The sequence below is a fragment of the Fundulus heteroclitus genome, chromosome 7, assembly GCF_011125445.2.
Source record: "Fundulus heteroclitus isolate FHET01 chromosome 7, MU-UCD_Fhet_4.1, whole genome shotgun sequence".
Lineage (NCBI taxonomy): Eukaryota > Metazoa > Chordata > Actinopteri > Cyprinodontiformes > Fundulidae > Fundulus > Fundulus heteroclitus.
Window position 1 is genome coordinate 42,687,122 of NC_046367.1, and position 13,497 is coordinate 42,700,618.

Below are 13,497 nucleotides of genomic sequence, written 5' to 3' on the forward strand. Positions count from 1 at the left end.
CGAGGACCACGCTGCTGTCTTTTGTACTAGTTCCAGTTTACGAAGGGTTTTCTGGGGGACAGGGAGGGAAGGGAGTTGAAGTAATAAAGTGGAGAGGTGAGTGGACTGTGGACCATTTTGGCTGAAGTGTGAAGGAAATTAGTAATTTAGCTGATAAACGCGGTGACCAACCAGGGATCTCCTCATAACTCGCTGTTATGTTTTATTTAAAACTCAGAGTAACGCGCTAGCTCAGGCTAATTTAGCATGACGCGCTTTTTCTTTTTTTTTAAGACTGGTTGGAATGTGCAACAATGTTCCGCAAAAAGAAAATTAAATAAATTCCACATGTGCTTTTCTGAACCAAACAAGGCAGAGCTGCAGTCAGAGCGGCTGTGAGTCAATAAACAGCAGCTTCCGCCTCATTAGCCGCTGCGCACCAGGACACTCCTTAAATGATGAGGATTTAGATGCATACAGATTATTAAGGAAACTACGTCTAAAAGATAAAAAAATAAACTGCAGCTACAACATGGACTGGAGAACGGGTTCTAACTGTGGGAGACCAATGGCGATTCTGAGAGAGCTTTAATTGTTACTTTTTTATTTTAACACGGAGTGGAGCGTGATGTGAAGCAACATTATAGAAACAAGTCACAGCAGAAACAGCTGAGAAAGCCTCCTGATGATCTATGGACTAATTTTACTCTAACCTAAAAACACCTGCCAGACAGACAAGGTGCAGCAGCCAAGATTACCTTCAACAATAATTAACTTCACGCAATACTTTAATAACATTTTTCTAATTAAAATTTTTCATATTTAAAAGCAAGTTGTGTTTTTTCTGATAACCTTTGAGCAATTTTATTAAACTTTTTAAAATTTAACATCCCATCCTTCATCGATTTTCTATACCGGCTTTTCCCTATAGGTGTGACGTTAAGCCGTATCTAATGGGGAAACCACTGATCTCTATTTATTCACTGGATTGCGTATTGGCCGTATGTAATACAGGTCGCTGTGAAGCCACCAGCCACCATATTGGTACTCCCTATTTCCCCCCAGTAACTAGGGAATATGTACGCTACAGCATCGAATAATAAAGATTTTTCTCATGTTCAGGGGGGGCTTAAGACTTTTAAAATTTCAAATGCCATATACTTTTATGTTATGTACTAAAACTATCAAGTACTGAGAAATATATATATATATATATATATATATATATATATATATATATATATATATATATATATATATATATATATATATATATATATATATCATGTAAAATATTTCAGCATCTAATTTCCTAGTAGTTGATAGTGTTAGTACATCCACTGACTGTAGAATTACCTGTGAAACGTTTTCACTCAGCCAGAAAACTGCTTGTTGTTGCAACCAAATCCTATGGGATTCTGTGACAGTAGGGAGTAGCAAGATGGCGGCCAGTCACTTCAGTTTTTCGGCAAAATCAGCAATCAAGTGAATAAATAGAGATGAGTGGGGGAAACGCTCTTGATGTCACACAGGGTCGTGGGGGGCTGTTGACTCTCCAGCAGTCAGTGAGCGAGAGGCGGGGACACAGGGTCCATCCTGGACAGGTTTCCAGTCACAGGGCTAAAAGTTAGCAGTTTTATTACACTTTAAAATAGTTAAGTGATGCCTTTTCATAAACTCATGAGTTGTGATAATTAATTGGTGTGCAATAATGGGCAAAACAGAGACTGATTATTGTAATGTGTGATCTGTGTTAAATGAAAATGTATGACGTGATCATAGTGTAGGTTATGTGTCCTGCATTGTCCAGGTTGTGGTCGGCCTTGTATGATCATAGGATTAATTTCTACTGAATGTGGCAGGAAGCCAGTGGAGGTAATGGTCAGATGTGAAGTAGATGATGTAATGATGAAGCTGCTGTCTTTGTACTAGTTGTAGTTTATGGAGGTTTTCTGGAGGACAGGGAGGGAAGGGAGCTGAAACTGTAAAGTGGACTGTGGACCAGTTTGGTAAAAGTGTGAAGGAAGAACTTGATGCTGCCGATATGAAAGTTAACCAGGTGATGATCTGGATGCAGAAAGTGAAGGAGAGGATGGGAGGCTGTCCAGGATGACACCAAGGCTCTGAAGCTGAAAGGTGGGACAGAGACAGGAATTGTCAATGGATATTTTAAAACTACCAGATTTGGTTAAAGTTGACTTTGCACAATAAGCAAGTGAGGGAACTAAGGTGGCATTATGTCCATGGTCCCAGGAATATATGGGCTGACTCAAAACAATATTCAGTCAAACTGATTATTTTTGCTTTAACCCCTGATCTAAACACAAATCCATTCCATCATTACAGGCTGATGACATGAAGTCACTGAAAACATTTCTCTGCTTTTGACTCATCAGTCGACTGTTTTTCTCTGCTGACAAGTAGGAGGCAGCAGTGATGTGGTTCATCATCTGTTGGTTAAGAAGCAGAAAGAATGCAGTGTTACCTCTACAAATAAATGATGAAAACTATTTCCTTATTGTTGTTTAAAGGAGTTTTGATCATTCCTGCTCTGTCAGCATCCATTCTACAAACTCCTGGTCATAAAATCCTGAGTTACTCCTTGTGATTGAGGTGGTTCTCTCCTGGAGTTTTACTGAGGCTCCATTACTGTGAACATCAACATGATCATTTCTCCTGCTGTCTGTGCAGCTGATCTTTGTGTTTTTCTCAGTCTACAAGGTGGAGGTGGATTCAGGAGTGGAGTCTGTTCTGCTGCCCTTTAAGACTACAGTCCGTCTGACTGAAGAAGTCACAGTAACATGGAGAAACAACAGGAACAGGGTGGTTGATAGTTATCACTTAAAAGAGCTTCAACTCAGGCACTATAAAGACAGAACAGAGATGAAGGAAAATTATAAATCTGGAGACTTCAGCCTGACCCTAAAGAACCCCACAGACAGAGACAGAGGAATCTACACCTGCACCGTCTACAGAAAGGAAAAAATCCTGGCTGAGAAACAAGTCCTGCTCAAGGTCAAAGGTCAGTATTTCTAAATATAGATAACATTTTCCAACATGCATATCCCTGTTGGGATTCTGAGAGTTGCTGGTTCCTATCTCCAGCTGTAGATGGGTGAGAGGCGGGGTTCACCCTGGACAGGTCACCAGTCTGTTGCAGAGCAACACAGAGACAAACAAACATTCTCACACCTAAGGAGAATTTAGAGAAGCCAGTTAATATAACAGTCATGTTTTTGGACTGTGGGAGGAAACCGGAGCACCTGGAGAGAACCCACACATGCACAGGGAGAACATGCTCTGTGCAGAAAGACCCAGGGTGGACTTGAACCCAGAACCTTCTTGCAGCAAGGCAGCAGTGCTACCCACTGTGCAGACCCTAGATCATATTTTCTACATGATAATATCTTTAATAAAACTAGAAAATATGGTGTTTATTCTGAGTCATTAATATGAAGGTTAGATCGAGGATAAATGTTACAGAAATATAATCTTTATTCTAAAGAAACTGATGGAATAAAGAATAGAAACATTATTCATTATAGATGCTAATAAACAAAAGATATTTCCTGGGTTTTATATAAAATCATTAAATACTCAGGAGTACCAGTATCCATCCTTTCCTCCATACCCAGTTCTCCATCCAGGATGGCCTGGAGGGGCTGGTGTCTATAACCATTGGGTGAGAGGTGGGCTACAGCCTGGACAGGTCACCAGTCCATCACAGGGCAAGAGGACCAGGATAATCTGTGGAAGATTAAAGATTAAATTACTGAACCTGAATGTTTTAGTTTAGATTTTCAATTACAGGGTTGAATTAAAACCACAAACATGTTTGTGGTTTCAATTAAATGGTAATTTTTTACTGTAAGGAGTGTTTCAGACTCTAACCTTCTTCTCTGTTCCAACCAGGTGAAGCTGACTCTCTAATCATGGCCATAGACTTTGGTTCAGCATACAGCGGCTACGCCTTCAATCTAAAACCCAGAGAGGAAGGAGGTGAGACCCAGTTAAAGAGATGGGGTAAAGAACTTGGACTGGACTCCCCAAAGACTCCAACCTGCATCCTGTTTGATGAAGATAGACAATTCCTGGAGTTTGGTTATGAAGCTAAAACAGCGTACAGCAACATGAGACGAGAAGAAGCTGAGAAATATTATTTCTTTGAAGACTTAAAGAGGAAAATCCTGTACATAGTAAGTAACATTAAAGATCTGCAGCCAGAGCTTCTTCTGCCTTGGATCCTGCTGTGTCCTCTATGTCCAGACCTGTCTTCTCATTTAGAAACTGTGTCACTTTCTGAATTATCTGAGAGTTTAAAGCTGAACTGAAATTAAATGAACACCTATTTCATTTCAGGATTTATTCTTAAGACTTTCTAGGCTTATTTATTTTATCTTAAAAAAGTTTTATGAAATTATTCATCCCCCTCAACAGATTTAGAATAAAATATTTTTAGAATTTTAACCGTCTGTCATCTCAATTCAAGTTTTCATTAGTAAGAACTGTATCAATGTTCTATTTTTGCCATCTTCACACTCATGAGGGACTGCTGCAAAGTTAACAACTCAGTGGAATCAGCTGGATTTCCTTAGACAGAAAACTTTGAATCAGTTGTTTTAATAAACTGAGTGAGTCTCACATGTTGACCCGTGTCCAAGTATTAAAGGAACCGCTGATGGTCCAGATCATGTCAGACTGGAACCATGTCAGAGCGCTACGACGCCTACATGGTTCACATGGAGTGGAGATAACATCACCAGGAGAAATGTTTCCTGGAGGGATTATTCCTGGAGCTCCAGGCTGTGGACAAAGCTGCAGAAACATGGAAGAAACTCATGAAGAAACTCATGATCTCATAAATGTTGTAATAATGTTTTGTGTAGTTCCTCATTAGTCCACTGGATCCACCTCATTAAAAACAGATTACCTGCTGTCAGCAGACTACAAATCTCACTCTGAAGACAAATTAATTTACTAAAAAATTTGATTTTATCCTTATTTTTGGACTTCAAATACAAAAGCTGTAATTTTCACTAATGTGTGACTTAAAATTTTAAAAACCTTCCAGTTATTTGTCCAGTTTTAACAAGCAAGCCTCAGAGACATGAAACTTATTTATTAACACAACTTCTCTCCATAGATAAACTACATGTGGAACATTAGGGATAAAACACAGAGAAACTACTTATTTTAGGCCTTAATTTCCTAGAAATATCTTTTTAGAAAAACAGTCTTAAAAAATGAACAAATAGACAGAAACAGCAATTTTACATTGCATGAAAAATACAAAAAAAGCTTTATAAAAAATAAAGATCTAGTAACTCAGGAAAAAGATCATTACAAATTAACAATAAATTAAAGAAAGACCATTATTTCTGGGTTGCTAAAAAGGAGTAAAATTAAACTTTTTCTATTGAAGGATTCAGATGTTTAGTGATTTCTGACATCAATGTGATCAAAATCTGACATCAATCAACATGACGACACGTTCTGATGTAAAATGTCCCAATCTGACACTTTTAATGCAGTTTGTGCTCAATTATAATCCTGTGAATTCATTCTGGTGTTTTTCATCTTTATAACAAAATGTTTAAAGGGGCCATGACAACAGATTTCATTTATCTGAGGTTAATCCAGCCGACTGAACGGGTCCAATCAAAATCTTTATCAAATTTAATTAATTTAGCATTTTTGTCCTGCAATGTCTTGCTTTTCCCACTAGGTGGCAGACTCCAACAACTTTGGCCTTTATTAACACTTCTTCACACGCTTTGCCCTTTGAACTCTTCTGTAAAATGAGTGGACAGAGAAAAGAAAAGTGGACAGTGAGAGTTGAGAGTTTAATAAGGAGTGTAAATATTTTTCCTGAAGTCTGATCATCGCTGTATGTTTGATAAGCAGAGAAACGGTCACAGTTTTCAGAGACTACAGTTTCAGCTCTTTGCTACCAGCAGCTATGCTAGCAGACAGTCAGTAAGAAGGGAGGCTGCTGCTCAGAGGCTGGAGGCTGATTTACAAACTCAGCAAAACTTTTTTCATCAACAAACTACGATCCAAGACTGAAACACCAAGGAAAGTTTTTAGCTGCCATTCAAACTAGCAAAGGCTAGCAAGGCTTTCTCTGAAGGAAAGTTTTTAAAGAATGGCTGAGACAGCAGGTGTCTTGTGTCCAGAGAGCAAAGACAAGTTTGATAAAATCAGTTTATCAAGCAGGACAGAGACTCTCATAGAGGAACTGATTGATGAAGATATAGCAGCAAGTTAAACAAAAAGGCCTTTAAGTTATATTCACTGGCCCTGGATGAAAGTAACGATATAAAGACACTGATCAGCTCCTGGTTTTTATCAGAGGATTAATGACAGTTTAGAGATAACAGAGTTTCTGACCATGGAGTCCCTGAAAGGACAAACAGGGAGAGGATTTATATCACCGGTTGTCTGCTGTCATGGAGAGAATGAAGCTGCTTCATCCATCAGGAATCTCTGTGTACCTGTGAGCAAATATTCCAGTTTAATCATGTCGTTAATCCAGTTATAAAACTAATTAACTTCATACAGCGAAGGAACTTCAGCATCATCAGTTTGTTACGTTTCTGGAGGAAACTGAAGCCGATCGTCAGGACCTGATTTACCGCTCTGGTGTCGGCTGGTTAGGTCTGGACAAAGTGTTCCTAAGAGTGTTGGAGCTGAGAGACGAGATCTGGACATTTTTGGAGTTAATGAGGAAATCTGATGAATTTCCTGAGCTGAGGGACAAGAACTGACTTTGTGACTTTGATTTGCTGAGGACATATTTTCACACATGAATGAGCTGAACTTAAAGCTACAGGGGATTTAATCAAAGTTTATTTATAGAACATTTTTCAACAGTTCATATGGAGAACAAAGTGCTTTACAAGCTAAAATACAAACAAAAAGATGCTGAGACAAAATAGATAAAATATAAAAATGTATAATAACAGAATAAAAAGAGATTAAGTTAAAATAACAGCACAATTCAAAACAATTTAAGAGCTATATAGAAAAATAAAATTACAAGATAAACAAAAGTTATCCACAGTTGAACAGCTAGGAGGATAAAGATCAGTTTCATGTAAACACATGAAATCCTTTAAATCCAAATTCACTTTATTCTCTGAACAGATTTCAAATCTAATTTTTCCACATTATCCTTGCAAACAGAGGCTGCCCAAAATATTTAAAAAATACAGCAAATTACTGAGCGACCTCCAGAGAATTCTGCCATCAGTTCTCTGGTTTTTAAAGAAAATGTCACTTCAGCTGGTCTCCTGTCCATCATCACAAGATCCTGAAGCAGCAGGAACTCAGTCATCTTCAGTCTGACTCCATTTAAAGTTCAACTCTCTGAAACTGAAGGACTTTTATGCTTCACTTAATGAAGCCACGTTTCCAAACCTGTGGAGGACGACACAGAAGATGCTGCTTGGCTCAGCCTACATGTGAGAGCAGACGTTCAGCATCATGAACTTCAACAAAGTCCATCACAGATCAAGTTAACAGACCAACATCTGAGCTCTATCCTGAGATTTACAACAAAACTAACTCCAGACTTTGATGCACTGGTAAAAAGGGAGACCAGCAGCACTGTTCCTGCTGAAAGTGAACGTGATTTCACTATGATGTGGAAAAAAACACCTTTGGAAAATAATTTGTACAATAAGCCTTGGATATTCATGCTTTACTGTCTGTTAAATGCAAAACCTTTATGCAATGGCTTTACATGTCATTTTTAGTAGTTTACACAAATACTTCATACATCTGCTCCTGGCCCCGCCCCTCTGTCAGATTTAAGGAGCCACTGTGGCCCACGAGTCAAAAAGTTTGCCCACCCCTGCCCTGGAGGAGGAAGAGGAGGAGGAGGAGGAAGAGGAAGAGGAAGAGGAGGAGGTCAGCCTCCCTGTATCGGGTAGAACAGGCAGTGAAGTCAGCTTGGTAGAGATTTATATTATTACCACAACCAAACCTTTTACTGAGGAGGAACATTTGGCCTGAAAAACAACAAGCTGAGGTTATTTTTAATGAAATCTGCAGCAATGACAACTACAGGAAATGGTTTATACAGTGATGTCATTAACATTAAATGTGTGAATTATGATGGGAATCATTAATATCTAACAATATTACAAAATCAACAGTTAAACCTAAAACTGTTTATTATCAAATTCTTATATGAAAATCCAGTTTCTACAGGAGCTTGTAAATCATGTAATATTTAATAAAATGTAAAATATTAAACAACAAACATCTGTTCAGCTCAGAGACACTGAGGCACCAAGGTTGATGAATTAATTTTAATCTTCACATCCATATAATAAATATCTGATGAATTCATCACTAAAACTGAATCTTATCTATTTATTGAGAGACAGGCGACGGTCTGTGATCGTGACTAAATGAGGATTTTAAACAGCTTTGATCATCTGAGCTTCTGGACGAGGACTGATCCTGTTTAGCTGCTGCAGTTTTTACACTTTTGTTAACTTTCCTGAAATGTTTCCATTTGTCTACAGACACAAAAATATTAAAAACAACTTATTGTTGTTGATGTTTCATCTCTGCTGACTGACCTCATTTTAATGAACATTAAAACTAAAACAAAGTAATTTTAATAACTCAGGGAGGATTTCTATTCTTCAGTCTGATTTAAATTCAGTTCAGTTTAGAGAACAACTCCAAGAGCAAAGCTCAGGCATCAGTAACAACTTTGTGGAGGAATATAATTTCCTCATTGAAGCCTCCTGGTGAAGCTGAGCAGCTATTAAGGTCTGGCTGCTGATAAACTCTCCAGATCAGCTCAGAAATGACCAATCCTCCACGTTTCCTTCACATCTCTGCCATCTAACTGACTACAGCTCCTTTTCTGTTGCTCACCTGTCGATACTAATTTACCAGGTAGTTTCACTTTTACTGGGGTCTTACTTTCACAGGTCAAAGGTCATGGTCTGGGAGGTCTTTCCAGGTTCCCAGGATTGTTAAAGGGATAAAGCAGATTAACTTTGTCCTTTGGTCACTGCTGGGAAATAAGGCAACAAATGTTTTCAAGAAGCAGAATGACTCAGAGATTTATGTCAACATCATGTTCTGGTCAGAGGACTGAGGTCAACATCTCAGCTGCTGCTGGAAGTCCCAGCCTCTACATGACAACCAGGAGGAGGTCTGAATGTTTGCTCACTGCTTCTAGATTTTATTATTTTTCATGTTTCCTGTCTGGTTATTTCAGGCATGAAGAAGCTGGTTGCCTCCATTTGCTCCACAGAAGGAAACCTCTAGATTGAATCTTAGTTTTATAATTGATGTAATTAAATCAGGACTTTCTCTGGTATCTAAACAGACACATTAATGAACTATGAACCAGTGTTTAAATGACCTTTAACCTTTAACATTATTCTTGGTCCCTGCATCTAAATTATGGAACGATCTTCTCTCCATATCAGAGGAGCTCAGAGCTGGAAAATTTACAATCTCTGCTGAAGATCCGCTTCTTTGCTGTTGTGTTTATTTTATCCTGTTTACAACATTGTGGAAAAGCAGAAACTTCCTTCATAAATGTGATAAATAGATAAATGTGACTTAAAATTGAACCATAAAGCAATCTACAACACATTAGTTTTGTGTTTTAAATCAAAGATAAAAACAGAGAATCCAGCCCTGATCAGTTTTTCAAACCAGTAAAATCTGTTTGTTCGTCTTTAAATCTGTTATTCAGGCAGAAAAACCTGAAGGAACAAAATAACAGTTTCTGTTTGGACCGGCTTTAAGACTGCAGTAGTTTACCATCAATAATCTGACAAACTGACCTGTTAATGAATACAAACTAACAAAATGAATCTATTCCCAGGACTACTGGTATAGAGGTATACGTGCAGCCAACAACAAGGAAATGAGGCTCCTGGAGCTTTTCACAGAAGTTCTGAGGTTCCTGAAGGACGATGCTCTGAAAACCATCAAACACCATCCAGCAGGAGGAGAGATCTCAGCCTCTGACTTTACCTGGGTGCTGACTGTTCCTGACAGCTTGAAGGATCTTACTAAACGGATCATGACAGAAGCTGCTGTTCTGGTAACATCATGACTTTAAGAGTCCAGCAGCTCTGAAATGTTCAGAATAATCAGACTTTTTATTCCTCCTAAAGGCAGGTCTTGTAGGAGAAGACACTAAAGACAAACTGGTGTTTGCTCTGGAATCAGCAGCAGCTTTGGCCTGGTGTTTGAAGCCTCCACCTGATGGCTTCATCACACAGAACCACAGCAGAACCTCCCAGGATCAACCTCCAGAACCAGCAGGCGCTGGTACCAGCTGTAACGGTACTGTCTGGATCTATAAAGTCTGTCATACAAACATTCACCATAAAACAAGCTTTGGTCTGAATTATTAATGATCTGTTTGATCCTGTTGATGCTGATAACGTCTGTTAATATTTAAGTTTTTGTTACATTTTTGTTCTAAAATGTTTCAGAACATCAATCAATTTATAATCAAAGATAAACTGAGCAAATAAAAATCATCATTTAATTAATTACTAAAGTAATATGAAGATATGCAAACCAATCTGTGTGTAAAAAGTTAATTTCCTCCTAAATCAAATAATAACCTCGATTCAAAAAACTTTTTTAGTTTCTGGAATGAATCTTTAAATCTCTGAGGAGGAATTTTGTTCCACTTTTGTTTGCAGAATATTTTTAATTCAGCCACATTGGAGGATTTTTCAGCAGGAGTCGATGTCTGAGGTTATTTCACAGCATCTTAGACTGATTTCAGTCCAGACTTTGACTAGGCCACTCTTTTATTAAACATCAGAGTCAGACTTGCTGCTTTGCTTCAGTTTCTCTTGAACCATCAAAGACTTTCCCAGAAATCTTGGGGATCAATCAGACTTTTTGTGGGACGGGTCTTTGTGTTCTTTTGGACCAGCAGTGGTTCTGGCCTTAAACTCTCCTATGGAGGCCATTTTAGCTCAGTCATCAGTATTTATCTTTAATTAAAGTTGTTTATATGTGTTTAACATCTTCAGTTCATATATATTGATGTTCTGGTTCTGGCCAGGGGGCGTTTGGGGTATAAATACGTGGGCTTAGGGAAGACCAGGATGCTGGTGGTGGTTCTGTCGTTTTCTACCAGTCTGTCAGTCAGTCAGGCGTCTGTCCAGCAGTCCTGCAGGAGTCCTAGCAGGAGAGGCAGCAGGAGGCCTGGGACATGGACCTTGATGTTTGTCTGCCAACTGGGAATCAAACCGACACACAGAGCTGCATTTAGATTTGGACTTCTGTACTGAGTCAATCAGAACCCCCATAATGCATCAGGAGATTATCTGAGTTACATTTGCCTTCAGGTTGGAGGCCGATCAGCTGGAAAGTTTGCCTCGCCCTCATTGTGTCTCACAGACGTAACGATTTCTCAGGCAAAGCAGGGAGAGACGAGGAGAACTGAGAACTGGACCGAGGCTTTATTAGGAACCACAGACCACTAAATAACTGCTGTCTCCATGTTCAGAGCAGCCATTGCTCTCCTGTAGTTTACTCCCAGGCTCCCCCTGGTGGTGATAATGAACATAACCACGTTGCATTCACAGCATCATGTTTTAGTAGATATAACAGAGATCTGAACACTACAGTTTCCTCCCTGTAGACTGAACATTAACTCTGTTTTAACATGAGTTCTTGGAGCTGTTCTCCATTTCTTTAAGTCCAAACGTTGAGCAGCTCTAATATTTATCTTCAGATGCTCCACGCCTCTTGAACTCTGAACAGTTCCTGCATCAGTCCTGACTTTGCTGCCTTTCCTCAACAGCAACACTTTCTGTGTCCATTACATCACTGAGTGGATCAGATGAGCAATCCCAGTTTAATGCAGCATTTGATGCAACACCTTCTGGAATCCCACACTTCCTTTCTGCCTCCAACGTTTCATTCACACGTCTCTTAACACATGTTCCATTTACCATCAGCATGTAAGTTACAGGAGCCAAAACATCAGGAACTGCTGCATCAAGCATTTCTCTCCCTGCTGTAGTTTCTCAGCAGGACTGACTGACCCACAGAGAAGCTCCTGAGTTTCCTTTGGTCCTTTGAGCTCTTTGGATGCTGTGCTGGTTGGGAAACCTGAGAGAGCTCTGGTTTAAGCAGAGAAAACCTGGTCATGGTGCCGTCACCACAGACAGGTGTGGAATGAACTTTCTATAGAAACTCAGCAGAGAGAGAAACAATTTCAGTTCTGTGATAGTTGTAGGTCCAGCTGCTTCAGCTATGGCTTCATTTCTCTGTCATTGGGTGAATTCCCTCTGCATCAGTAACATGTCCAGCTATGAGACACTAGACTGGAAGAACGCACATTTTCCTGCTTTAACCCTCAGGTTGAGCTTCTTTAACCTCTAACGCCTCTTCCAGGTTTCTCATGTGGCTTTTGGCGTCACGTCCTGTGATCAGTTTATCATCCAGATAACAGAGAACACCATCTAAACCCTGAAGAACCTGGTCCATCACCTCCTGAAACATGGCAGGAGCTCTTGTAACTCCATCAGGAAGTCAGTTTACTGAACAACCTTCTGTGTGTTAATATCCATGTAGTGTTCAGCTCTACCTGCTGATCTGCCTGTCATAGATCCAACTTTGTGAAGTTCTCACCTCCAGCTGGTTGTAAATAGATCCTGTGGTTCTGGAATAGGATCCTGATCCACTTCCAGCAGAGGGTTGATTGACTCTTTATAATCCCCACAGATCCTGACTGATCCACTTCAGGAATGTTCAGTGTGGGTGTCGCCCGTTCACTGTGATCAACAGGAGTTATAACTCCATCTGCTTCCATCTGGATTAACTGAGTTTCAGCAGCTTCCTGAAGGGCATAAGGGACAGAAGCGGGTTTATAAACTAGGTAATGGTCCCTGGTATCACTTGTAGTTCTGCTTTAAAACCAGTGACCCTGCCTAGAGCTCACATACCTCTGAGTATCTGTTCCATAACTCCTCTAAACTCTCAGTAGTTCCTCCGTTTACAGGAGACCAATCCAGCTTCAGCTGTTTTATCCAGTCCCTTCCCAGGAAGGCTGGACCATTTTCTTCTACTAGCAGCAGGTTCAGTGTGAGATTAGTGCCTCTGCAGCTCAGTCACAGTAAGTTTACCTTTCAGCCTCAGTGACTGTTGGCTCTAAGGTTTTAGTTCACAGTTTCAGCTTTTTAAATTTAGTCTTGTACGGTCTCTCAGATTTCACAGAGACAGCAGCTCCTGCTTCCATCTTCAGCTGCTTCCCATTAACCCTTACATTCACATAAGAAGGTTTATCAGTTTCTGCTCCACATTCAGGACAAATGTTTGCTTTTCCAGTTTTTCCAGTGAACAGTTCAACACTAAAGTTAATGTTTGGTTCTGATTCACAAAGTCTGGAACAGAGTTCTTCTTTGCAGAACTTCCCTTCTTTCATCTTGACACGTAGAGCTGTCAGCTTCTCTGGAGGACGGTGGATGTCCTGAACATGTTCATGTGTCCTTGTGTCCATCCCCT

At 39.7% G+C, this 13,497-nt stretch overlaps 1 protein-coding gene across 1 annotated transcript in view; it reads left to right on the forward strand.

Moving 5' to 3' along the window:
• The window catches only part of LOC105922876, a 32,264-nt gene extending 27,948 nt beyond the window's left edge, over positions 1 to 4,316 (forward strand). The window contains exons 6-7 of the mRNA XM_036139676.1: positions 2,693 to 3,001; positions 3,892 to 4,316. Of these exons, the coding sequence (XP_035995569.1) occupies positions 2,693 to 3,001; positions 3,892 to 4,310 (728 nt within the window). The 3' untranslated portion in view covers positions 4,311 to 4,316. The remainder of the gene's footprint in view (positions 1 to 2,692; positions 3,002 to 3,891) is intronic.
• Positions 4,317 to 13,497: the final 9,181 nt, after the last annotated feature.